This window comes from Vanessa cardui, chromosome 23 (genome assembly GCF_905220365.1).
Source record: "Vanessa cardui chromosome 23, ilVanCard2.1, whole genome shotgun sequence".
Taxonomy (NCBI): Eukaryota; Metazoa; Arthropoda; class Insecta; order Lepidoptera; family Nymphalidae; genus Vanessa; species Vanessa cardui.
The window spans coordinates 6,543,650-6,569,898 of NC_061145.1; the positions used below are offsets into that span (position 1 = coordinate 6,543,650).

Genomic DNA, 26,249 nt, shown 5'->3' on the forward strand with positions numbered 1-26,249 from the left:
GACTCATTTTTAAAATCAATGATATAATTTAATAATATACTTACAAATGAATTAAAAAATAAATCGATGTTGAAATTTTTAATAGTATTTTAGCTGTCAGAAATAGGATATGATGTTATCAATGAACAGTCACAATAAATTAGACCGTAGTCCAACAAATCCGGTTATTTCTAAGCTTGCGGTTTATTACCGGTTAAAAATACTGATAATTTGTTATGATAAGTAAATCAAATTGACACATACGAGCTTTAATATTTAATATTTTTTTCTTTTAGTATTTAGTTTTTTGCACGACAAAGGTATTGCACTGTACATCCTATACAATTGATTTAAAAAGAAAAATAAAAAAAGATGAAGATATTAAATATAATTACAATTGCAATAAAAAAATCTAATTTAATATAATTTACGTTAAAAGAGAGACATCTAAGTTTACAGTTTAACTGGATCTTGCTTGACATGAGAGAGTTTAATTTGTGCTTCATATTTTGATCGGCGGTAAAAGAAAACAAATAATAGAAACTTGTATTTTGTAAACCATTCATACAGTGTAGAGCGTGCTGAATTAGGCTGCAAATCATCATCCTTGAAAGTAAGAGATAATAAATAATTATAACGGGTAATAAAAAACCAAAACGGAGACAACTTCATTTTATTAAAGAGCTTAAACATTATGTTTAATGACTTATTTTTTCCAATTTACAATATTTCCTAAAATATGAATAATCGTATAATATAAATTATTAAACGTTATTCATACAATAATTCTGTTTAAAAAAGTTTAATAGTATCGTAATTCGATATTATATTTATTCGTACGTATTCAATAAATTAATTTATAAATATTTACATTGATTTAAAATTGATCTAATATGAACAAACAAAATAGTTTTAAATTTCTAAAAGTCTGATAAACGATACACGATAAGGAATAAAATAATAATTAACATCATGAAACTAATAAAAGCAGCAATTGTGATGTCTTGTCTCGTTAAAATTAAAAAGTTACACACGAAAATTATAGATAATAATATTACCGTAAAATAAATTAAAAAACATAAAAATGGATATTATATATATATCTTTAACGTAAATTGCTCTGAAATTAAGTAATTAGCGATCATCTGCCATTCATAAATGTCTGTTATATTACGTTTAATATCATACTTAAAAAAATAAATAATCATGTTAATTACACACTTTATTACCGATATTATTGAAACTATACGCCTTTTATAACAACTATTAACTATATCATTACTATATTTACAAAAAAGAATATTTAAAGTTAATTATGGCTATATGAAACTGAAGGAATTGCACTTATTCATTGAGATTTTTAAAATTTACCTTATATTAATAAAATCAGCTTTGAGGGATATAGTCTATGTCACTCTATGCGTCTTTTTTATTAAAAAAATTAAACCGATTTACATTAAATTAAGTACTGGCACTATAGTATACCACAGTTTTTTTTTTTAATTTATCAATCACTTGTTTCAGTCCGCGTATCCGATCATAATAAAACTGTCAGTTCCAGTCGCCATGTTAGGAAGATGGCGGCTGTTCTCCTTCACGCGCCACCGCGTGTTCATGCCGTCAATGTGGTTGTAAGGAATTCAGTATATTCATGTTTATAGCGTGCTGGTGCGTAGGTGGCCCTCCTAAAAAACTGAGTTGCGGCCTCGTCGCCGCAGCCATAGCAGCGAACAAAGGTGGAGCCCCACCTCCGCCAAATAGCGCGAATGATGGAGGAAGTAGGGGCCGTGCAGAGAGTCTAAGTTTCTCTATTTCTGCCTCTTGCAAACGTTTTGCTTTAGCCCGACGATTTTGAAACCAAATTTTAACCTGAAATAAATATAAAATTATAAATTAAACAGTCTAATATTTATTCCAAATTATTGGACAATTTAGAATATTCGGTATATGTTTGCAATATATATGTAATTCAGAATGCTAGGTATCAAGACATACAATTTATGGCACATATTTCGATAGCATTAGCTTATTTTTGATACGTCAACAAATTGGATTAAAATACATTTGAGTCTAATATGGTGCGGACATTACACGCAACGGGCTTTGTATAATAATCAGGCAAATAGCTGAATTTACGATATGCCAAAATCAGAAACTTGACTTCACGTATATGGTTACGAATTTGCAATTATTAGCATGCGGATGGTAATTCACAATGACGAAAATAACTTTGCCCTTTACATAAATCTCGCTTATTACTAATTTCAGCAGCGCAATGTATTGAGTTGTTAATGTATTAAGGATATTTTATACAATTTGCCATATTTGGGTGTTTGGTCTCAAGAATATTGGCTTGGTGTAATTGCTACATTATACGGCTATGGATCAAGTCTATGTCCAAGCCAATTAACAGTTATCATTTTTTGTGAAGAAATATTACACTCGAACTGTAAAAATGTTGCTTGTTAAAATGTCTAATGCAGCTAGTCTTCTGAATAGCCAATACCAAATTTATATCAATTAGACTCATTTAGAAAAAGTGTTTCTATGATCTATTTGTATAATTTTTGGCGATTGTGTAACAAATTCTATTGTGTATATTAAGTTATCTATTCTTTCCAAGAAATATAGAAACCTTTATTTTTGATTACAAGTCGTGTAAAGAAAATAAAACTAAGACCTTAGCTATATCATTTTGTAGAAGAATAGTAAGGCCATAACGTTGTCTTAAATTTTCTCGACTATTACACATTTAAATAAAACTAGTTATTACGGATTTTAATCGCGTATATTAATTATTTTGGACATCCCGACGTTTCGAGCACTTTACAGCGTTCGTGGTCACGGGTAGACTAAGGTGCTGTAAAGTGCTCGAAACGACGGGATGTCCAAAATAATTAATATACGCAATTAAAATCCGTAATAACTAGTTTTATTTAAATAGTAAGGCCAATCTTCTATCTGTTAAGTAGGAGACATTACAGAACATAATACGCTAGAACGAACCTGTGTTTCCGTTAGTCGTAACGATGAGGAGAATTCAGCTCTTTCCGCAATACTTAAGTATTGTTTGTCCCTAAACTTCTTCTCTAGAGCGAGGAGCTGTTGTGTGGTGAAGGGCGTACGGGGTTTCCTGTTCGGCTTGTGTTTGCGGAGCTGGCAGCGTACTACAGGAGGTCCACTTGGAGGGCCAGCTATGGACAAAATAATCTTTATAAGTAATATGTACATTGTATGTTTTGGAAGAATATGAAAATTTTCCATTAATTTGTCTAATTGTCCACGTTGTGTCTGCAAGTAACCTTTAACATTCAAAGGTTATTTTCCTATTCATAATAATTATTTGTATAGGTCCGTGTGACCTGTTCTGAACCTCAGACTAGCTAGGGAGATGTATGTGAGAACGTTATATTGTAATCATTGAGTAATTAAGCCGGATATATTAACACATGTAATAACTTGTTCGGAAGTTACTATGTCTGAATACTCGCTTGACTTATTTTTTTTACTAGTAATAAAAAATTATGTTCTATTTCAAGAAATCGACTCATATCAAATTATATTAAAATCCATTCAACCGTTCAAGTGTGATTGAAGGACAAACGTCAAAACAAACATGCTTTCACTTTATAACATTAGTAAAATAAAAAAAATTGTTTAACGAACTTAAATTATAATTACATACGATTAAATAAAAGCTACTAGAAAAATCGCTATAGAATCATTAAGCGCGGTTCTATCAGACAGAAGCCGAAAACAGAATATTAAAGGATTACACAGCGATAATAATCGTAATTTACCAATTTTATTTACATGCCAAAGTTTTATACATTTAAATATAATAAATTAATCAATTCAACGGACTAAAACATGTTTAAGATAACGAATTTAGTATAAATGAAGGGCGTGTCGAAACACTTAAAGTAGTTTAATATGTTCTTCGAACATTCGGTCATTTACATAAATTGAAATATCGTTCTAAAATTTTGACGAGCATTTTTAAGGTAGGCAACTTTTTTTTAAAGCCATTGAAAGAAAGTTAGGTTTACATTATTATTATGTTATTAGAAATGAGATCTTTGGTAGTAGGGAATTAAAAATAAAGTTGATGATGAAAATGACAATACATTTTGTTATTTTGAGTAAATATTTTTAGTGATATAATTGCAATGCTTTTACATGGTACATTGCATTAATTATGTTACATTTTATTTAATGACTAGCGAGGGTGAGGACTTCGCACGGGTGCAATACTGATACTAAATATACTACAGAATTTGTTTATTAAAGACATCACATTAGAAACTTTAAAAATTATCAGTGTTACTTAACTATGTTGTCTATGTATTATATACTAAAACCTTCTCCTTGAATCACACTAACTATTAAAAAAAAAACCCGCATCAAAATCCTTTGACATAGGGACAGAAAAAGCGACTTTGTTTTACACTGTGTAAAGATTGACATAGCATTCGTTAATTTCTCTTTCACAAGGTCAATTATACTTACTGGACATTGGTCAAATAGTAGTAATACTAGTACCTATTTGATTTTTTGAATTTCGAATACATGTGTCTTTCGAGTTCTTCTTTCTTTTATTTTCTGTTGTCTTATGTACTTGTTGGATTGTTCTTTATTTGCTACGATTTTTTTCAATACTAAGGGAAATACATTAAGGAATTAAGTAAATAAGTTATGATTTTTTATGTATTGTTTTAAATAAATATTTATTTATTTCATTCAGAATGACATGAATTTTAAAAATTCAGAAAGAAATACCTCAGACCTGAGATGATGATAGATGAACTGGCGAAAGACACCTCTATAGCAAAAAATTGTAGCAGATTTTGCCAGCATCGAAAATCTTTACTAATTAATATTAAGAGTGTTGTTCCTAAAAATGGTGATGGTGACCCATACATCGATTTCGGCCATATTGATAATTGTGGTAACTTGATGTCGTTTCGTTGAATCCAATTTCTTATATGTCTAAATGAAGGTTCACAAATTTCTATACCTTGGGAACATTAACTAAGTTATATGTACACTATTTGTCCCACAAACAAATAAATGACTATTTATTTAAAGTATAAGTATATATGTAGTTTATTCATACAATTACTTTTTATTATTACATATATATTATTCATACAACGGTTTTATTTATTTTGTGCCAATTAAAAACAACAATGCTGATTGCCAGTATTTATAATTAAGTTTAAATTTGTACTACGGAGGCCATATATTTCTATTTACAATGAACTATTTCCATTCATGTTTATGATAATGATAGTCCAATGCAAATAAAAATATAGTGTATTCATGTTACTTTACAAAGTTACTAAAGTAATTAAACCTAACATAACTTTATTAATTATTGCCGACCGTTCGCTACAAAAAATATATTACTTGAATAAGCGAGGAATGCAACAGTTAAATTGTATTAAAATATTCTTTATGGCTTTCATGTGAAATGCGGTTTTTCTGAATCACGCTATTAATATTTTCTGTGAAAATGCTATATATACGTAATCAACTATTTGTATTAAGACTTCTATCTACCGACGAAGACGGCGTTTTAAGCGGGGGTCCAGCCTTACAAGACTCCTTAGGACTGAGGACACGCATGGTACTCTGATCTCTTGAGTAAGTTTTCAACAGCCAGGCTTTCCAGTATTTTAACTTTCCTCTCTCGTTACAGCCAACAGCTGTGAGCTAATAGCCTAAATATTTCGAAACAAAGATGTTTTAAGAGCAGTTCTCCTTAGGAAGCTAAGCTACTTTAATAAGATAAATCAATATCAAACATTTGTTACTATATATATTTATTATAGATTATGTATATATTATTTAAAATAAATAAACAAATAAAAAAAATATCAGTGTGGGTCACGTCTCCCAAGAAAACGACAAGAATGGTTTCCAGCGAAGATCTGCTGATGTTTTGTATAAAATATAAAACGCCAAAATGTAATTTAATATAAAATGTAAAAAAGGCACGGGCATCTGCGAGCCTGTGGATGTTGTAAATTAAATAAAAAAAAAACATTTGTTACTAATAAAGACGAAGGGAAAGTATAGAAAAAATGTTTCCCACAAAAAATATACTATTGTTAAAGTACTTTTGAAAGTATTGTACTTCAAAGTTATTACAGTCGTTGTTAATTTTTCCATAAATGTATAGCTTTGATATTTAATGGTTTTTAACGACATATTAAAGATAAACGAAAATATCTTGCTTTACATTTATTATTAAAGCGTTTTCAATTAGCGATATTTTGACGTAATCTAAAGTCAATATCAGAAAGTTATCGTTAAAGTATCAGGTACTTGTTTATGCAAGAGTGCTTTTGACATAAGTCGTTCCTAATTATTTAACCGCAATTCTAAATATAATGTTAAATTATTTGCTTATTAAATTTAAAATGATTTTTTTTTTATTTATTCTGTTCTTGGATATAATTTTAGACATAGGTAGAACAAATAGTTTGTATATATCTACCGACTTATATCAGAGCAATAGTGGTGTAAGCTCTACTCCTTCCCCACGAGAAGGTGAGGAGGTTTTAGCCCAGCGGTGGGATAGTTTCAGGCCGCCAGTAACAACATATATAATTGATGAAAAGATAAAAATGATATTCATAATAATTATTGAAATTGTTAAGTTCTATATTTAAATATACACTACCCACTTAAATTGTTTTTTTTGGGATAAATGCTTGCAAAGATATGAAGTAAACTTAATATCAAATGCTTTTATTTAAGGTGTAACAATGAAAATATAAAGAGAAAATGTTAAACGGTCACAACTTAGCCCATAGGTATCGGCACAGTACGAATAATGATTTAGCGGAGTTAATCTACCAAAAAAAGATTTTATTATTTACTAGCAAACTAAATTAATATATCCTGCTTGGAAGTGAACAGGTATTAACTCCACGCATTTTTATCATCTATAAAATCTTGTATCGATTAATATGCTTTTCTGTCGGAAAGTCGGAAACTTGGCGTTATAAGCCTATCCTTACTCCTAGTGCACATACAATGATGATACAAACAAATGAAGTATGAACTTCTAAATAATAACGAAAAAAAAGCGAAATATGTTAACAGTATGTCATCCATATAATTTTATCGGTCGATGAAATACCTAAATATGATTGTAGTTACTCTCATTAGAATATTTAACATAATCGCTGTGCCGTGTAATAGCGCTCAGGTCGTTCATTGTCCTGCTTCCGGTGAGCAAATGACCTCTCAACTGGTTAATCGATCGATTTAAATTCAATTATAAGTGGTGTATAATATTAGAATACGCTGAGGTTAAGTTCGAAGATCATACGTTATGTTGCTTTGGTGTTTATTTGCCGTTTAAATGTATTCCTACTTTACTATATACCTACATATTTATGTTTTGAATTATATTAACGTCTAAAAAATATATACTTTTTATGTCTGTACTCGTGTACGCGATTATTTTCACAACCAATCTAAGTATTAAATACGTCTAAATAAAACTACGTGTAGCTGTTTTTTATTTTTTTCCCTTTCTAGAGGGCACGGAGTCTTATTTGAGTTGTGTATTTCTATTGATATATTCCAAGGTTCTATTGCTTATGATTTCGTATTTTTAGGGCTACAAATTTATGTAGATAAGGAAATAAATAAGGATTTGTTAAGCATTTATCATAATTGCACAGCTGATAGATGTTATCACCATTACATTTTAAGAAAAACTTTTGTGCATCGTAGCATCGTATCGTAATAAAAATAAAGTAAAAAGTGGTCTTACAAAAAATCACGTATACGATGTTCTGTTGTTTATTTCACAACGCTGTTCTAAAAGTAAGAATAAAAACTTCTTTACTAACTTCTATATAGTATAAAAAAATTCGAACTCTGTATGCTAAATATTTCTGATTTTAATAGGTTTTCATTAATAAACAGTGATTTAAAAGGAAGATTTATATGTAATACATTCATATTATACTAGAGAAAGCTGAGAATTACATCTTTGACAGCCGGAAAAAAAGCAAGATATTTTTTCATTTTTTTTTTAAATCTAAAATTTCTATATTGCAAACGTGCGAAGCCAGGTAGGTAGGTAGTCAGTAGTATATAGTAAATACTCTTATTGCATCTATCCATTTTGAAATCGACACTAAAGCAAAATGGCCCTTTGAATGCATTCATTACAGCCGGTATCGAGTGTAGTATGGATTATGCGGCCTATGCGTATTAATTATCATCATTTATGCGTAACAGTGTCCGTTTATAAAACATTAATTTTATGTCTTATTGTTTGATGCCGTAATTAAATCAATCGTATTAATAATATTTCAATTTCCTTTAGGCCTTTGTTTGTTATTCATGAATATCGGTCGTCGATCCCCGTTTTATAATATACTTCATTAGCAAATGAATGGTTTAGGTTAGCTTTGATTGCTCGAATGGGTTTCGGGAAGGATGTACTTTTATTAGTGAAGTTACAGTTTGTAATGTTTCACTGCTTAGCAAATGCTTCCTGCTTTAATTATTATACTTATTGGATTAGTCTAATACATTTTTATTTCTCGGAAATTGTCCAGTATTTAATAACTACCCACTAAATATTATGTGCTTCATTTGTAGAGCAATGAAAAACTGTGGTGGAAAAAGAACTCAACCCTCTCACAAGGAGAGGAGACCAAACCCACCCATGGGCTAAATGCAAACTGTAACTTTACTAATTCCTAGAAATATTTGCCTCGATGGTTTAATGTTAGATGTAAGCCCACAGATCCTGTGGTCTTAGATTCAACCCAAGAAAAGTATGAAAATCTGTTGGAACGCCTGAACTTCTTTTCGATCCAGATTTTCCGTCCTATCAGGTTATGGAAGTGACGGTATATTTGCACACAGATTTGTGCACTATTATGTGGTCTGCGTAGTTAGTTAGGGATATTCCCTTGAGATTGGCCGCCGTGGGCGAAATCGGTAAGGACAACATCATAAATATTTAAACATACATTCATCGGATCGACTTTGCAACTAACATTCTAATAAACAAGATTTGCTCGCAATAAATATTGATACTTTTTGTACAATATTTACGCCGCGCAACTTGAAGATGAAGTTTCTATATCCATAGCAAATATTAACGACCCGTTTCCTATGTATAAATCAATTCATGAAGTAAAATACGGCGCTTCGAACCCATCCCGATACAAGCATTTTGTAGTCAATATTCTGTATAGAGACCCGACCTTGCGTTGAATCTATACAATGCTCTACAGAAAATTCCAATAAAGCAAAGAATAAAAGCCATCGTCGAAGAGTGATAAAATACAAACTATTTCAATAGCCCCCACATCTAGATTCTAGACATATCAATGCGCTACCGTACGCTAATGAAGATATAATATCCATTTCTAAACGTATTTATTTTCCCGCGCTCCCCGCCATTTTGTAGCAATGACAGACGCGTAATGGCGGCCAATTATGCTTGTTTGGGGTAGGTACTTAATAGGATTTAGTTGTCAATGTCGTGATTTAATTGGATTATTGTAATTCCTTTCTCTTTAATATGCTATACACAGGTTTTATGTCGTTATTAAAGAGAAAATGCCTTTGAACGAATTATAACTTTTTTTGACGTCGTATCAAAACTAAATTAATATTTTATGAATTTATGACTAAAGAGTTTTTATGTAAGCTTTCTAGGGATATAATTTTTTGACCTTATTTACAGATTACGGGTATTTTGTTTCGTTTTGTTTGTTTTTATAATTCAAGTCGTGGTCGGCGGTGAAGAAAAACTTGGTATCAGATAAAATTTTTGTTAGATTGTATTCACTAACATGAATTGTAGCAGTCTGGTCAATTATTTAGGCAAAGTCCAAGTGTGTCAAAGGGAGAGTTACGGGTTATTATAGTACGACACAAATTAAATGCTGTATTAACAGATAAAAAAAATCGTCAATTCGGCGAAATATTAAATGTATTTGGTTATATGACATTACAAATTATTAAGTTTCCGTAGAGATCATTTTCACATGAGAAATAAATCAAGATTGTTGATTTTGAAGATGTATTTAATTCAGATGTGATCGATTTTACGAATTTTGTCGATGCCACATCTCAGATGTGTCGTACTATACTTAGTTTTATATCGTTATTGAGCTGGTAAGTTGAAGTGAAACTTATAAGTTGTTCTTTTTGCATAATTATACGTAGATAACTAAAGTTAAAATCAATTAAGATCGATAATCCAGTCTATTAAGAACTGACAGGAGTTTCCTTTTGCTAATTTATAAATCTTTAAAAATCACATCTACGGTAGATTAGGTTAGGTAAAGTCATTTGCCCTGAGTGAGTTTGATGTTCTGATTTTAAAATTAATCTAAACACAGATTTTAAGGCCTCTCATCTACTAATCATCATCATCATCATCATCATCAGCCCATTTTGTCCACTGCTGGACATTGGCCTCTCCAAGTGCACGCCACTGTGGTCTATTATTGTTATTATATTATGGTCTATTATATTATTGTCTATCTATTCAGCTACTAATGTTTGTACGATTTTTTTTATCTATGATGCTAAATGCCACCATAGACATTGATAAGGTCTTCAAGTGCGTTTGTTGATAACATGTACCTATATGTGATCTCAAGTCATAGACATTTCGTTCGTATCTCCCTAGCATTACCTACATTGATGCATGACCGTTACGCTATATGTATCGATTTTAAAAATGTTATGGGAAATAAACATTTATTGATTTATCGATACAATAAAAGTATTAAAGTTTATGACTCAGTGCGCTATCTCGGCCTTCATCGTTTAACAATAATATATTTCCATATATTTAACTAGCTTCCGATCCGACTTCGAATGGATACAAGACTAGAATAAGGGTCTGTGTAAAAGGTTTGTATTGTGATTTGTATTACTTAATAGGAACGCTTTCAAGGTCATAATCGGCGTGACGTTTGTTGACATCTTCAATTTAAACTATCAATTAAAATAATAAATTATCAATTTACACAATTAATTGAAGAATACCATGTGATACTGTTTGGTAGTTTTGGGTATATCGCGTTAAAAAAACATACAAACAAGCGAGGTCAGTTTGTTTTATAATATATAGTGATTGTCACAGATGAATGAACATTACTTCTTCCAGTGCTAGTGTGTCGTATATATAAGAAAAGTTCCACAAATTATAAAAAAAAAAAAATTTTAAAATTTCTTTCTTTACTTTCACTAAAGCGAAATGACATGGATAAATAAAGGATTTTCATAATATTTTATTATTTAGTAAATAAAAGTGATATACTATACTTAATCCCGTTAAAAAGTATTGATCGAAGTCGGTTCAAATGAATTGAAAGCCATGTACTTGTTTGCAACCATTTTTTTATTGTAAGGTATTATGATGAGCTTGATCGGAGCCAGAACTAGATCTAGATGAAGGAACTCTTCAACGAAAAGCATAGCTCCAATTTTTTTACGTCAAAATTTGTTTCAAAAAATATTTATTACTCTTAATTTAAGTGGCGCAGTGACAGATCTAGATGCAGTTAAATCAATCCGTGGTCCACCGTACTGCAGCGAGTCAATTATTAACCTAAACCAATCCCTTGATTGTAATCATATCGTGTAACTCATAACCAATTATATTAAACATTCAACGAACACAAGAGGAAGCGTAGTAAATAAGAAAACGTGATCGACTGCCATTTTCCGGTAAGTAACTTTTGCAATCATTGATACTTGTTTATTTATATCCTGCCCTTAACAACTCGCCAGCAAATAGCTGAATTGCGAACAGATAGTTTCTGTAATGTCTTCTATTTATCGTTGCCTGTCGTCTATTAATTATTTTTGTTTATAATATAATATTAAATAATATTTAAACGATGGTTTAAATCTAGTACGAGCTATGACGGCCCAGTCATAGTTGCGGGTTCTAAGGCAAGCACCACTGAATATTCATGTGCTTAATTTGTGTTTATAATTCATCTATTACTATTCGGCGGTGAAGCAAAACATCGTGAGGAATGCATGTGTCTAATTTCACAGATATTCTGCTACATGCGTATTCAACCAACGTGCATTGGAACAGCACGGTGGAATATATTCCAAACCTTCTCCTCAGAGGGAGAGGAGGCATTAGCCAAACAGTGAGAAATTTACAGGCTGTTACTGTTGTTGTTACATCTAGTTAATTCATTTGCAAGTAACGCCCCAATGATTAGCTAACATAATCGGAGAATGTGCTCTGGAGGCTGATTTATCATAATAATGAAGAAATCAGTATATGTCTGCGTTAACACATGCTTAATTACCTGCAATTGAGCATTGCGGTGGACTAAGTGTTCAACCTTTCTCCTCGACTGGAGATGAGGTCACTGCCCAGTTATAGACATAAATATTCGATTTCTAGAGAAATGAGACTAATGTGGAATCGATATAGGACTATCCTGATACAGAAAATCTTTATCAATGATTATTTCGTTCGAGGCGACCAAACAATATTATTAGCTTATTAGTCTGATAACTTTATGGTATATTTGGCAAACGGGAAGGAGGCTCATCTGATGTGGCGACAAACTCCTATCCATGGACATCTGCAACACTAAGCCGATTACAGATAAGTTGCCGGATTTTCTTTCTTTGATTATAAATGTATTTCAAACAATATCCATCATATGCATGAATAGCGAACTTTACATATGGGCCTAAAGTAAATCGTTAAGAGAAATCTGGTGTCCTATAATTAAATCTAATGTACGAAATCTATACTAATATTATAAACGTCTGTTTGTTTCTTTCGTTCTTTCACTACTAAACCGCTGAACCGAATTTGATAAGATTTGGTATGAAGCAAATTTGAACTTAAAGGAAAGACATGCTAACACATGACAACCAAACCCCTATAACGCGAGAAATCCGCGGACGACAACTAGTATAGTATAATTCGATGAAATAATTATATTAAGATCTAATTTGCATAATCCATTGCGTCCTATTATTGTTACGATATAAGCTGATTAAATGTATTTTGACAATGTAACGTTTGTCCGTGAGCATTTGTGGTCACTCTAGCAAAAAAGAGCTCGTGGAGTCTAGGCATGCGTACATAGAAACGAGTTTCATGGAAACGTACGCTACAAGCGTGAATCGCTTTCTTGCTGTCGGACGAATTATCTCCCGTCAATCAGCTCGGCTGCAGCGGCTTTCGGTCAAGCAAACGACAGTTGACACCGCACACACTTGACCCTCGTTATCTCGCACAATCTGGTTACACTTTGCATATTATATCTTCACGATTTATAATTCATTTATAATATCAGCTTGCTTACTTTTTACTTGACTTGCTGGGTATATGAGCACTCATCAGATACTATTTTATATTATATACTACCGCCAAACAACAATGCTATTGTTGTGCTCTGGTTTGAAGGGAGAAGGAGCTAGTGTAACTACAGGCACATAACATCTTAATTCCCAAGATTGGTAGCGCATTGGCGATGTAAGGAATGGTTAATATTTCTAACAGTGCCAATGTCTATGGGCGATGGTGACCACTTACCATCAGAAGGCTCATATGCTCGTCTGCAAACCTACAGCATAAAAGACTAGGCTTGCTTATAAGGCTGCGGAATTTGAAGGCAAGGATTTCTATTGCAAAAATTTTGGGGACAACACTTTTCTTCTTATATTTATTATATTTTTTCCATATGGAGTGTCGTTGTATACAAGTACTTATAATATTTTTGTGACTTTCACTCTTAAAGAGCGATTAGCATCTAACCTTTAAAACAAGGGTTAAACCGATAACGATTTATTAAGTCCAGTTAAATAAGAATTCAACCCCTCGCTTCACCATAAATTATTGTATGAATTGTACAAATTAACAATTATAATTGATTTAGTATCAAGCGGCGATATGACAAGGCTGAGTGCCTTGGGAATGTTATTAAATAACAGTACAACATACTTACATATAGTACAACACAACTTAGATGTAGCATCGGCAAAATTCGTAAAACTGATTACTGCCGATTTATACAACCATATACGCTATTCGTCGTTATAGATTCTCGCGTCAGAGAGTGAGCCAGTGTAACTACAGGCACAAGGGACGTAACATCTTAGTTCCCAACGTTGGTTGCATATTAACGATGTAAGGAATGTTTAATATTTCTAACAATGTCAATGTTTATGGGCGGTGGTGACCACTTACCATCAGGTGGCCCATAATTATGCTCGTCCTATACCATAAAAAAAGTTTAAGATACTCAAGAAACTCACTTTTTTTTCTTTTCGCCTGTGCTTTTCGATACTAGATGAAGAACGAAGATCATGGTGCACCTTAGGAGTAAGAAGGACCTGTTTTCCTTGAAGGGAAACAACACTTCTCTCCGCTGTGTGTTCGTAGTAGTCTATCTCTACCACACCCACTTACTATATTTTCGACCGACTTCAAAAAGGAGGAGGTTATCAATTCGTCTATATTTTATATAATAAACAAGAAAATTATATTATTTATTAACACAATCTTTCCTTTCCTATATTTAGTTTTGTTAAGAAAAAACGAGTGTTAAACAAAAGGCTTAGTGTTAAACACACTGCCTGCTTAACAAGACCCTGGGATAAGGGAAGTCGGGTTTATGACTTAGGTACAAACGCAACCAGCGTGAATATATATTTTTGACGCAGGTAATAAATGTTTTAAAAACAATGTTGATTTGTATCGTCATTTGTTTTTTTTTATTTTATTATACTTCTCGTTTTGAGGTTTCAAGGATTTCATAATAATTAGATAAACATTATAAAATACGAAAAAGCAATATGGAACGTATGTTCTGTTTTCAAATTCAACTTTTTTTTTAAATCTGAAGATTGTGTGGCCATTTTATCGGAGCGAAGTATTTAATTTTATATGCCTAAATTGTTTAAACGTTTTAAAATCAAGAAGGATGCAATTTGATGGGTAGTTACCCGTTTTTATAATTTATTGATTGAATGAATGATTTCTTTGTAATTATTTTAATTTTTAATTACAAATGTACATTATCGACGCAGTAATTGTCGGCGCTGATTGTCGGTATACGATTGTTTTCTTTAACTGTTATTATGAAAGAATAATTACGATTTTTATTATCGTTAAGTGCATTTTATTGTACGATTTAAATAAAATTCACATGAGATGCATATTTTAATGCGTAATGTATTATGTAAAAAAATGTATAAATCGATACTGGTTCGAATAAGTTTCGAACTTATTATATATTTTAGATTTTAAATTAACATCGTTATTTTTATTACTTTCTTTTTATTTATATTTAGTGTAGCTTGATATTTCGATATTATCTATGAATGTCTTGGTCACGAGATATGTTATATATTTATCACGCGTGAAGTTATGATATTTTTATGTATTTTATTTAAAAAGGGGAGATTATTTATGACTGCGACTTTATCCGCACGCCCCATTTTACTCCCTCAGGGGGTGAAAATAATTTGGATATTTCCTTCTCCGGAACTCAAACTATCTCCATACCGAATTTAATCTAAATTGTTCCAGCGGAAATAGGGAGAGTTACTGTAGGATTTATAATGTTGGCGCAACGGGGCCGGCTTGAGCTTGCTCGTCGGCCATGGCTAAGATTGGCGGGGGGATGCCGCGGGGCTGCACCTGGTATGTTCCTGGTTGGCGTCAGGGTGGACCATGTGAGTGGCCTCGTTGGCTAGGAGGGAGTGGGAAGGCTCGCTACTCGAGCCTCCCAGACGTTTTACAGCGGCGGTCAGCGGCGGAGCCTACCATCTTTTCCGCCGCAGGGCGTCAGATTCGTTGACGCCCAGCCTCCATTGGCAGATTCGGGGGAGTTCGTCACATGAGCACGTGGAGGATGAGGAGGACGGCGCGCACTATGCGCGCTTTCCACGTTCGTCATTCAGCTGCCTCTGCGCTGCCGCTGGTGGGATCGCGGTCGCGGTCACCACTCAGTGGTTGAAACCCGATGATGGTTTTATTGGGTAGGATAGGGCATTAGGCCCTGACACGCGAAAGAAGAATAATCTTCCTGTCAAATATACCTATACAGTTATTCTTATTGTTGTTAAATTTACCATTGGAAAATATCAGTGTAATTTTTATTAAAAATGTTTTCCTTTTAAATAGTTTTATTTTATTTTTTACTATTTCCAAACAAATACTATTTATTCATATTTTTACAGACAGACGATTAGCTCAGTATAAAAATAACACAAAATTATTTGAATAAAACTAAACTTAAAATTATTCAACTTAATTCTTTGAAAATGTATACAGTGTCTACGCTTTATTTCGAGGTAGTTCTGTTAAAATGAGAAAAAAGGGTTCTGTAAATTATAGCCCCTATATGTATTACATTAAGAGTCAAGAACTAATGCTGATTGCTATAATAATGGCAGCCTCTAGCAAAAACTTGACGGCCGTTGATTGCATAATTTTGTATTCAACTTATCGCTATGGCTGCCTTATCAACGTGTTGTCTGACCTCTTCTACCTTATGTTGAAACGTACGCGTGCAAAGAAGACAGACGCTTTGTCGGTGGAAAATGCTTTTTATCGGTTTTCACGGCGTTTAATTTTATAAATAATTTATATTATTGTATTTATTCGATTTTTTTTAAATATTGTTCTTTAGAATTTCCTATAAAAAAGTATATATTTAGTAATAATGGCTAGTATGTTCGTATTTAATTGGTAGCTTTGTGTTCACCTGGGTACGTGCCATATACTCATCATATATTTTAACAAGAATACTATGTATTGTTGTGTTTCGTTATGAAGCGTGAGTGAACCAGTGTAGCTACATATACGATATACATAACATCATATCATGGGCAGTTGTGACTACTTACTATTGGGTGGCCTTTTTGCCAGTCCACCTATCTGTATGTTATTTAAAATAGGTACACGGACTAACGAATTACCCACCTGATTGTAGGTCATCCCCGTTCATGGGAAAAGTGCTCATAAAGAAACATTATTGGAAAATGGTGAAAAGAAGAAGAGCTGAAGCTTCATAATGGTACTTTTGGGAAACCTGGCGTAAAGTAATCACTTCAAGGCTTGGATGTCTGTGTCACAATAGCGTAGCGTAGAGTATATTTATGAATTACGTAAAGATAATCAAGGTTTATTTATCTCTTAAGAGACCTTAGACTCGACCATTAGAAATTTCCGGCTGTTGATCTAAAAACGCTGCTTTGCTTACTAAGTGTGAAAAAAGTCAATAAAATAAATATTTGTAGTATTAATTGGTTAAATATAATTATTTCCGAGTAGATTTTACTAATCTTATAATACTAACAGGATTTAATTAACATATTTTATCATTACTAGTGATCGTTGCGTAGTATTAATTAATATTATTGAATATTTCATCGTTAAAGTCCTTTCGAACTAGATATTACGATTATACATTTCAACATGTTACTTATGGCTTATTAACGTTTGTTATCCAATAAGGAATTTATATTTGTACATAGTGTAACACAAAATCGCTTTTCGTCGGCTGTACGCTTAGATCTCTTAAACTACGCGACGGATTTTAATGAGGGTTCCACAATAAATGGAACGATTCAAGAGCAAGCAAGGAAAAATCAAGAATTTATCATTTTGTTTGGTCTAGATCTAAATTTTGCATATGGATCTTGTTGTACCCGTGTGAAGTTGAGACGGATGACTAAATACATAGTATAGTATTGTGTGTGGTCGATTTGATGACATTTGTCCACATCCAAGCCAAAGTAAATACCCAATTGAACGAAAATTGTTATACTTTTTTCCTCTCGTAATTGATAAAAGGGAAAGAAGCATAACTGACTACTTTAATTAAATTGTCTTAATATATAACTTCCAATATTATTTAATTATTTCGTAATAGTCTGCATATTAAGTATATAATCTGGCTCAGAATTTAACTCAAACTATTTTTTATGGTTTACGATTTGGTGGAAAAAACTTAGGTTGTTATAATTATTACAGCAAATGAAGTAAAAATATTTCATTAATTTATAAATTATAATAAATCCATTTTTGATCACAAAAAGTTTTGAAGAAAAAGATTTTAGGGTGGGATGAAACCCAATGTTACAATGTTTTTCTTATGCTGAAAGCCATAAACACACCCAAAGCATATGTATCTACCAATCACCGTATTGGGCAGAATTGTATAACAAGCTGAATTCTCGATTCGAATAACGTCATGAGAGATAAATTCGCTACATTTTTATAACAGATACAGTTCACTAGTATTATGAACACGAACGCTACGCCGATTTCACGCAATTACTTTATTATTTAACAACATTGCGAAAGTCCAATAAAACTAAACATTAGTATGTACGCAATGGCAGAGCCAGAAGTGGTCCAAGTGGACAATTTCACAATTTGTCCGCGCGAACTTTTTTGCGGGCGCCGGTAATTGGCACTCACCTGCGCCGCTACCCGCCGGCATAGCGCTCCAAATATGGTGGGGACATTTCGCTCGGACATTTTCCTTCGGACATTTTTTCCTCCCATCTGACAAATGTGTAATTATTTATTTAATATCATCCGTCGAGACCAATTTGGACACAATTCGCATACCGATGACCGGCTTCTTCATGGCGTCCGAATTGTTTTTAGATTATATTATCTTATGTAAATAAGTTCTTAAAATCAATAATACTTTCAAGGCATGGAAAAAGTTTTCTATATATATTTTTTTGGAATTTTTATATGTTTTGAGAATTATAATCAATTAAAAATTTATACGAGTATATTTTTGTTATAACAGAACGCTAACAATTTCATATTTTTACAAGAATTAAAAAAAAGTAATCGAGACAGTGTTTGAGAAATTTAATTAAAACACAGACCTGCAGACTATGACGAGTTAGTATTTTTCATATTAATTAAACTGAGACTATTTATAAATCGAACATATAAAAACTCTTTTTTTGAAACTATTCAACCAGAGATAATGCAAAAAGGAACTCAAATTAACGTCAATTTTGGCAACAGATTAAAAAATAGATTTAGCTTTATTATCGACGAAACATCACCTGCTAATATTTGCAGCTGTATTTTTTCGATATTTCATCAATTAATGCTTTGAATACCATCTTGAATACCTATTTTGTATTATGGTAACCGTTTAACGACAGGTGTGCGTTGATAAGTAATTGAATAAATTAAACCCTTTGATAATGGATAATTTATTACAGAATATGACCAGTAATTATTAAATTATCAATTATGATGTATTAAATGGTATTACGATATGTGATGTATGGTTAATGATCGATTTTTTTATGTTGGCAACATTTGTTAATTTCATTAAATTAACTTACTGTTTGAATAACTCGGCAGTCTATATATTGGCCTTCCGTGTGAATATATTTTTAATTGTATCAACATATCGTGTATGAAAGGTCCAGTAAAAAGCTGTACAATAAATTGTTGTTATATTTGATTTTTGAAGACATCTGAATATGAATGTTCAACATTTTTTACTTTCTATTTTCTTAAAAGTCGAATAATTTTCACGAAAATCGATAGATTTATTCTATTCCTTGGATTTCTATATTTACAAAAATATTGAAAATAAACACATTTGAAATTTTAACACAACAGGTATGTATACAATTACCTACAATCTTAGAGATTAACTGTTCGTTTATATTGTAGTTAATGTGTTATATTTTTAATTGATTAATGTTAAAGCATTTAAATGGGTCTAATTTTTCATAAATATATTTTACATAATATGTTATTAAGCAAATATAGATTTTAAAAAGAACAAGTTAATATCGTCAGTGTAAAGGAGGAAAGGCTCAAACACCAAAATCGTACTTTTGGGTAATGAGACTTAAAGTTAAGTTAATAAGTCCTATTTTCCAAAAGTCTTATTTTATAATACGCTGTTCGTATGAAGTAAAACCAATATACGACCCTAATCAGTAACAATTTTTTTATCAAATGTAATAAAATGTAGTATAGATTCTAGTACACATAATTTATACAAATATATTCAAATACCAGCCAGTTATACGCATTTATTTTCTCACGGATTATGAAGCTATCCTATCCTTAGCCCGTATCGGTAAGATTCTGGAAAGTTGTAGCTAAGTGACCATAATTGCAGAGTTAAGGCAAAACCGAGAATGTTAACTCGGTAAGGTAAAACTGGTTCAATGTGGGATCAGTTACTAATATCAGTAATAGGTTTCACGTGCTTAGTAAATAATTTGTATCGAATGTAATTGGAAAACATAAAGAAATAAACCTGTTTCTGATTTGTAAAAAAAATGCTTCTTATCATACAGGCTTGCGCATAATGTTATACGCGAGGATTTCTGCATATTGAAATTTCTTATGAATTGTGAGTTAATAAATATTCTTTTTTTTTTTTAATATATGACGCTGATTTTCGATTGTGTTCAAAAAAACGTTTAGTAATACAGAATAATACAGGATGATTTCGAATTCCTGAAAATGTTTTGTTACGTTCAGGAACAGATTGACAGGCCATAATATATTATTGGGCGAATTATATGATATAAGTCATACTAAGTTGATACATATAAATAAACTTAACGTAATGTCAGTGTCAAAATAGATAGCGGGAGGTTATATACCTACAGCTTTTTTTGTCAAGACTTTGGTATTAGTATTTATTGTAAGCAGTATTATTCGATTATTGATAACTATATTATGCCAATTTGATTCGAGTGGATTATTTCTTTTTTACATGAAATTTCTTACTCAAGCAAACGTGATTCACAATAAAGCCTAAATTATGAGTTATTTTCTAGCCGATATAAAGCTTTATATTAAAAAATAAAACTACCGCTTTACATCGATTATAAATGAATTGTAAGCGTGTTAACAAAGTAGTTTTTGTACCAGGAAATCTCAGTAATTATTGTAATCTAGAACACATCATTTGTTAGAGTTTTTACTATGATCTTTTTTATTAGTATTTTCTTTTTTTGTAAATATAAATAAAAACGTAATGCTATCTATCCGGTCAACCTTTAGTGAGTACTAACTAGTTAAGATCAGGCTTTAATTCATGTCTGCTTATTTAAATATAAAAAATGTCATATTTATAATTAATTAATTATGTCAAACGTAAATAAGGAAATAGTATGTTTATTTTTAATGTATTTTAACTATAGTTATTTAATGTGAATTAAATATTATTTGTTTTTAATTAAAAATAATTCTTAATAATTTGATTACTAGTTTTGAATATGGGGAATTTACCGGACGTTAAAGTATTCAGGCGCAAAGGTCAACGGTTTTTTGTGTTTTTGGAGACATCCAATGCTACCAACATTATAAGTTAGTAGTGTTTCTCTAATTCTCGGTAATGGTTTACCGAAAATTTAACAGAAAAGTACTCATGTCTTGTTATTGACTCGATTCCAAAATTGATCTTAGGATTTCGGGATCGTAACACTTATAAGCTACTAGAACAACGCGGTCAATTTCCGTAGGAATATTTAGATACTAAACGCGGTTAATTTTTAAAATATATTTGTACGTGTAATTATATATTTAAGAGCAGTAGTACATATTAAGTAAAGTTATCTATTTTATTGTATTCTATTCAAGATATTACCCGCTAAACATTCGACCTTTATAGTTACGTATGTATATTGTGCCTGTGATAAGACTGGCTTGTCGTATCTTATAATGAATTCTTGTTTAGCGGGAAAATATTGGTGGATGAGACCTAAATATTAACTAACCTTGGAAACTAAGATGTTATGTCCCTTATGTATTTGCAATGGTTAACTGATAACTCACTCTGAACACCAGAGCACAATAATACTAAGTATTGCTGTTTTGCGACCTTCCCCTCAAACTGAGAGGAGGGCTTAGCCCAGCAGTGGGAAATTAACATCTTGTTTTAGTTGTTGTTGGTCCAGCACAAAGCTATTATACCATATACATAATATTTAATATAAATCGATTTACCATAACATTCCACATATTTACAATCTTATTTATTTACACCAGTAAGATTACCCTCGCCTTTCTAAGACAAGTAATTCAGATTACGTATTGCCTTTCCAAGACTAGAACCAGGTTAGGTCCTTAGTTACAAGTAGGTACACAGAAACAATTTAATCTCATTAGCATGTGGCCGCTAATGCATTCACTCTGAAAAAAAAAATACATCCGAAGTTGTCTGTGCGGCTAGAAAATACGTCTTATATGCATACTTTTTACGTTAAAATCGTTAACTAATTCCTAAACGTCGTATTTAATTATGTTAATGTTGGTATAATTGAGTTGAGAGTATTTCTACAACAAGAATGGCGATAAGACTATTTTCAAAGTCTTGTTTGTGTTTTTTTTTAAATAGAAATGACCAAGGTTCATTTTAAATAGAATGAATTATTATTTAAAATTATCTTTTATTTTTTACGCTTAAAATACTTACATGATACTTTATGTCAAATGAATAAAGGATTTCATTATAATTAATTTATATTAGGAGCATAATATAATTTTATTATTATCTCTCAATAAAAATACATTTTCTGTTACCTTTCGAGATTAATACTGTAGTTTAATAGAATTTTAATGTTACTTACTATGTAGGTATACACATTATACTTATTATGTAAAGATTTTTGTGTTAATCTATCCCCAATTTCATTAATCGTACTATACTCATAATTTCACATGAGTAAAGTAAGATTTATTAATCCTACTAAATACTGAACTCCGATTGGTCGTATAATTCTTCATCGGCTACATTCGGCGAATTACAATTCAGATTAACATTGTTAACTTTGATGTTTCAGCGACTGGGGGTGAGTGACCTTTTCTTTTTCAGGTATGCGTTTTAGGTCAAATCAAAATATTTAATTATATATTTTATTATTAAATTATTCTGTATAATCACTCTCTATTAACTTTAGCTACGTTTTTTTTGGCAAGTACAAAAGGGTTTTATAAAAGTACCTACGTTTAAAAAAATATTGTACATGAAATATAAAATACAGAGAGACAGATATTCAACAGATTATACATTTTATAATTTATTTCATTTTTTTTGATTTTTTAAACAATAATGAAAAAATATATTTAGAGTATATCGACTTTACGAAAACAACCTATGGATATTGATTAGTAAGATTAGAATATAGAGATAGTACCTAAAATATAATTATATAAATAGACTTTGAATAGTCATTACACAACTGTATTAAGTAAAGCTACTACCGTTCCCAAAGTAGATACAAGCGAGAACAACCGGCAAGAAACTCAGTAGTTACTCTTAAGTAAAAGAAAAACCTTCAAACTATTCACTGCCCCACTAAAATACCACCGAACCTGTTAGTAACACATTCCAAAATGGAGGACGGTGCTGATTATTATTTTCTAGATTTACGATCGCAAAGATAAGATAAGTAATACTTTTATAAAAAGCAAATTTATTATCAAAGGAAAAAGTTTTGACTTTAATTAATTACCTAAGTTACGATGTACTTGTAAAAATCTGTTTTAATAAAATAATTTATTTGATTCGAATAAATACTAGAAAATAGTTCTTAGATACATCCTCTGGAAGGTCATACACGTAAGTAATATATGTGTATATGTATTTTCCGATATTTTAATGCTGTAAACATTATTGGTTTAACATTAGATCAATAACTAAACTTGATTCTTAACCGAATTTAGTGTTTATTCTTTTAAACAACCAAAGAGTTCTTATATGGTTCTTTTTTACTCATAATTTACTAGCGACCCTCCCCGATTCGCACAGGTTCTATATATTTTTATACATTAATAAAGAATATTAGTGCACTGAGCAAGAAAGTGATAATACGTACATATATTTTATAATCTTATGTCATAAATGCAAAATATGTATAATATAATTTTATTGTGTATCAGTTCAAAATGTATCTTATAGATTCAACTAAGGTCAAAATTTTAGTGTCACAGCTTGGGCGCCAATTCTACTAACAAATTGTCAGTTTATCGTAATCGAATCGAGACATTATCGTTGTCGTTCAAATATTTTCCTATTATATAGCCTATTCCAATGGAAATAGGAAAAAAAATATAAATTTTATTTTTACTCCTAAAATTCCGATGACAGTTTCGTCTTCGAAACGCCATTTTTTTGCAAATCCATAATGTTCGCGCTTTTTATTTGAATAATATCTATATTATATAAACATCCAAATTAATTTAATTTTAATTAACATTATTTTACCATATATAAAACTCTTTTTTACAACATTCAAAAAGAAAAAGTAATGTGTAAAATCGAATGTTCTGTGATCTTCTTTTGTTTTTTTATCCACAATATTAACTATTAATGACAACGTAACAATGTACTTGTATTACTAAATTAACTTTTGAAGTCATTTTTTGTGTGATTGAGTCCGGATTATTTGAATCGGAGTGTATATATGTTAAGTAACAGACACATAGTGAATATCATAGATTAATCAATCTCTCGACCAATGATATTGCGTCATATTGCTCAAATGTTGTTTATTTGGCTTTTTTCTGTTATGGTTGGAATATAATATCAAATAACAATCAACATGAACAGAGTGATACAGTTACCGTAGTAGAAGTGCCGTAGTTAAGTAAGTAGATGTGGCGTCAGTTATGAGTAAACAATTTTTTATTTATGTGTGGAACGGTCAAAGTTAATAATCGGATTTGAGTTGTATCACGATCGATATATAGAGATAGATTAATTTGCTTAGATAGTAATCCAAGTGTTCTTTTCGCAACGTTTTTTTTTTTTGATGCACATAGTTTGTAATTCATTGTACTTTAAATTGTTAAAGTAAACACTTAAAATCGGTGTAAATAAGCATAAATAAGTGAGCCTAGTTTTGAAGCCAACCGTTTTAATTACTAATCTCTTATTTAATTAGTTTTATTTTTGTACAAATCTATATCAATATTGTAAACGTGAAAGTAAGCACTAGCGCGCAATGGTAACTTTTGTCACGGTGACTGTTTCTTCACTCTTGTCAAATCCGTGAATATGTACAGATGCAGACACAAATGTCAACCAATTGTCACGTCGTAAAGTGCAAGCACCTCCATACATATTCATAGACTCGACAAGAGTGACAAAAGTTACCAGTGCGCGCTAGTTCTAATTGTCTGTCTGTCTGTCGCTTTTTAACAGCCAAACCATTGAACATAATTTGACGAATCAATATTGAAATTGGTATGAATCAAAATTGAACTCCAACAAAGGACATAGGCTACTTTTTTGCCTAACACATAACAACCAACACCCTAAAACGCGAGTCGCAGCGATCGACGACTAGTATTAAATAAATATACTTTATTTATTAAATATTAATTAATGCACAAATATGATATGTCGATTTCCACATACACATACATCAAATATTTTAAATTGGATAAACGACTTCATTCTTAAGACTTTAAGCATTTCCGTTGGCAATTCCACTCGAAACAGACTAATCAATCAAAAATTCCCTTTAAAACGGTGCCCCTTAACACTAATTGTCAGCTAGTCTTACGTAGAATTCTAGATTAAAAAATTACAATTCCTGGCATCAATCATTACATACTATACGTATCATATAATGGCAGCCTTCATTACCGATGTTTTTGTTCCTTATATCGTTCATTCAAGTATCATTCATTCATAAGAATGACGTTCCGATGATTGACAGGTGAATGTGTTGCTACATTTTGTTTCGAGATGTTCGCAATTAGCGGTAATTAGTGGCAACACGGTACTGTTAGTAGACATATTTGGGTTACAATGGTTACTATTTTGATATGTTTTTTAAGGATGTATGAATGACCGATTTTTTTAAAACTGTCAGCATCATAATCTCGCTTTTTTGTTATGCACGATCCTTCTCGTCTTTATCTTCAATGACAAAATCCTTTATACGTTGAGCTTCTGATATATTAATGTAGATATATGAAATCCTACAAGCTGTAGATTGTTTTAAAGACTTTTAAAGGGCATAGTATCGTAGTTTTGGCCATAGTTATGATTTAAAAATCAATATTTTTAAGTAGTGTGTAGCGTATGCTTTTAATTTTGAGATATGTCTTAGAAATAAATTTTATTTTAAATTAAAACTAAATTTATTTTAAATTAGTTTCACATCAATAAAACTATTGTGTTCCATTTGTAGAAGAACATATCAGCGCCGATCTTCTTCACAGCCTTAAAATGTCTATCCACCGATATGACATC

At 31.3% G+C, this 26,249-nt stretch overlaps 1 protein-coding gene across 1 annotated transcript in view; it reads right to left on the reverse strand.

Moving 5' to 3' along the window:
- Window positions 1-1,342: 1,342 nt before the first annotated feature.
- LOC124539877 (muscle segmentation homeobox-like) overlaps window positions 1,343-26,249 on the reverse strand; it is a 48,046-nt gene continuing 23,139 nt past the window's right edge. The window contains exons 2-3 of the mRNA XM_047117237.1: window positions 2,986-3,173; window positions 1,343-1,848 (exon numbers count right to left, since the gene is read on the reverse strand). Of these exons, the coding sequence (XP_046973193.1) occupies window positions 1,600-1,848; window positions 2,986-3,173 (437 nt within the window). The 3' untranslated portion in view covers window positions 1,343-1,599. The remainder of the gene's footprint in view (window positions 1,849-2,985; window positions 3,174-26,249) is intronic.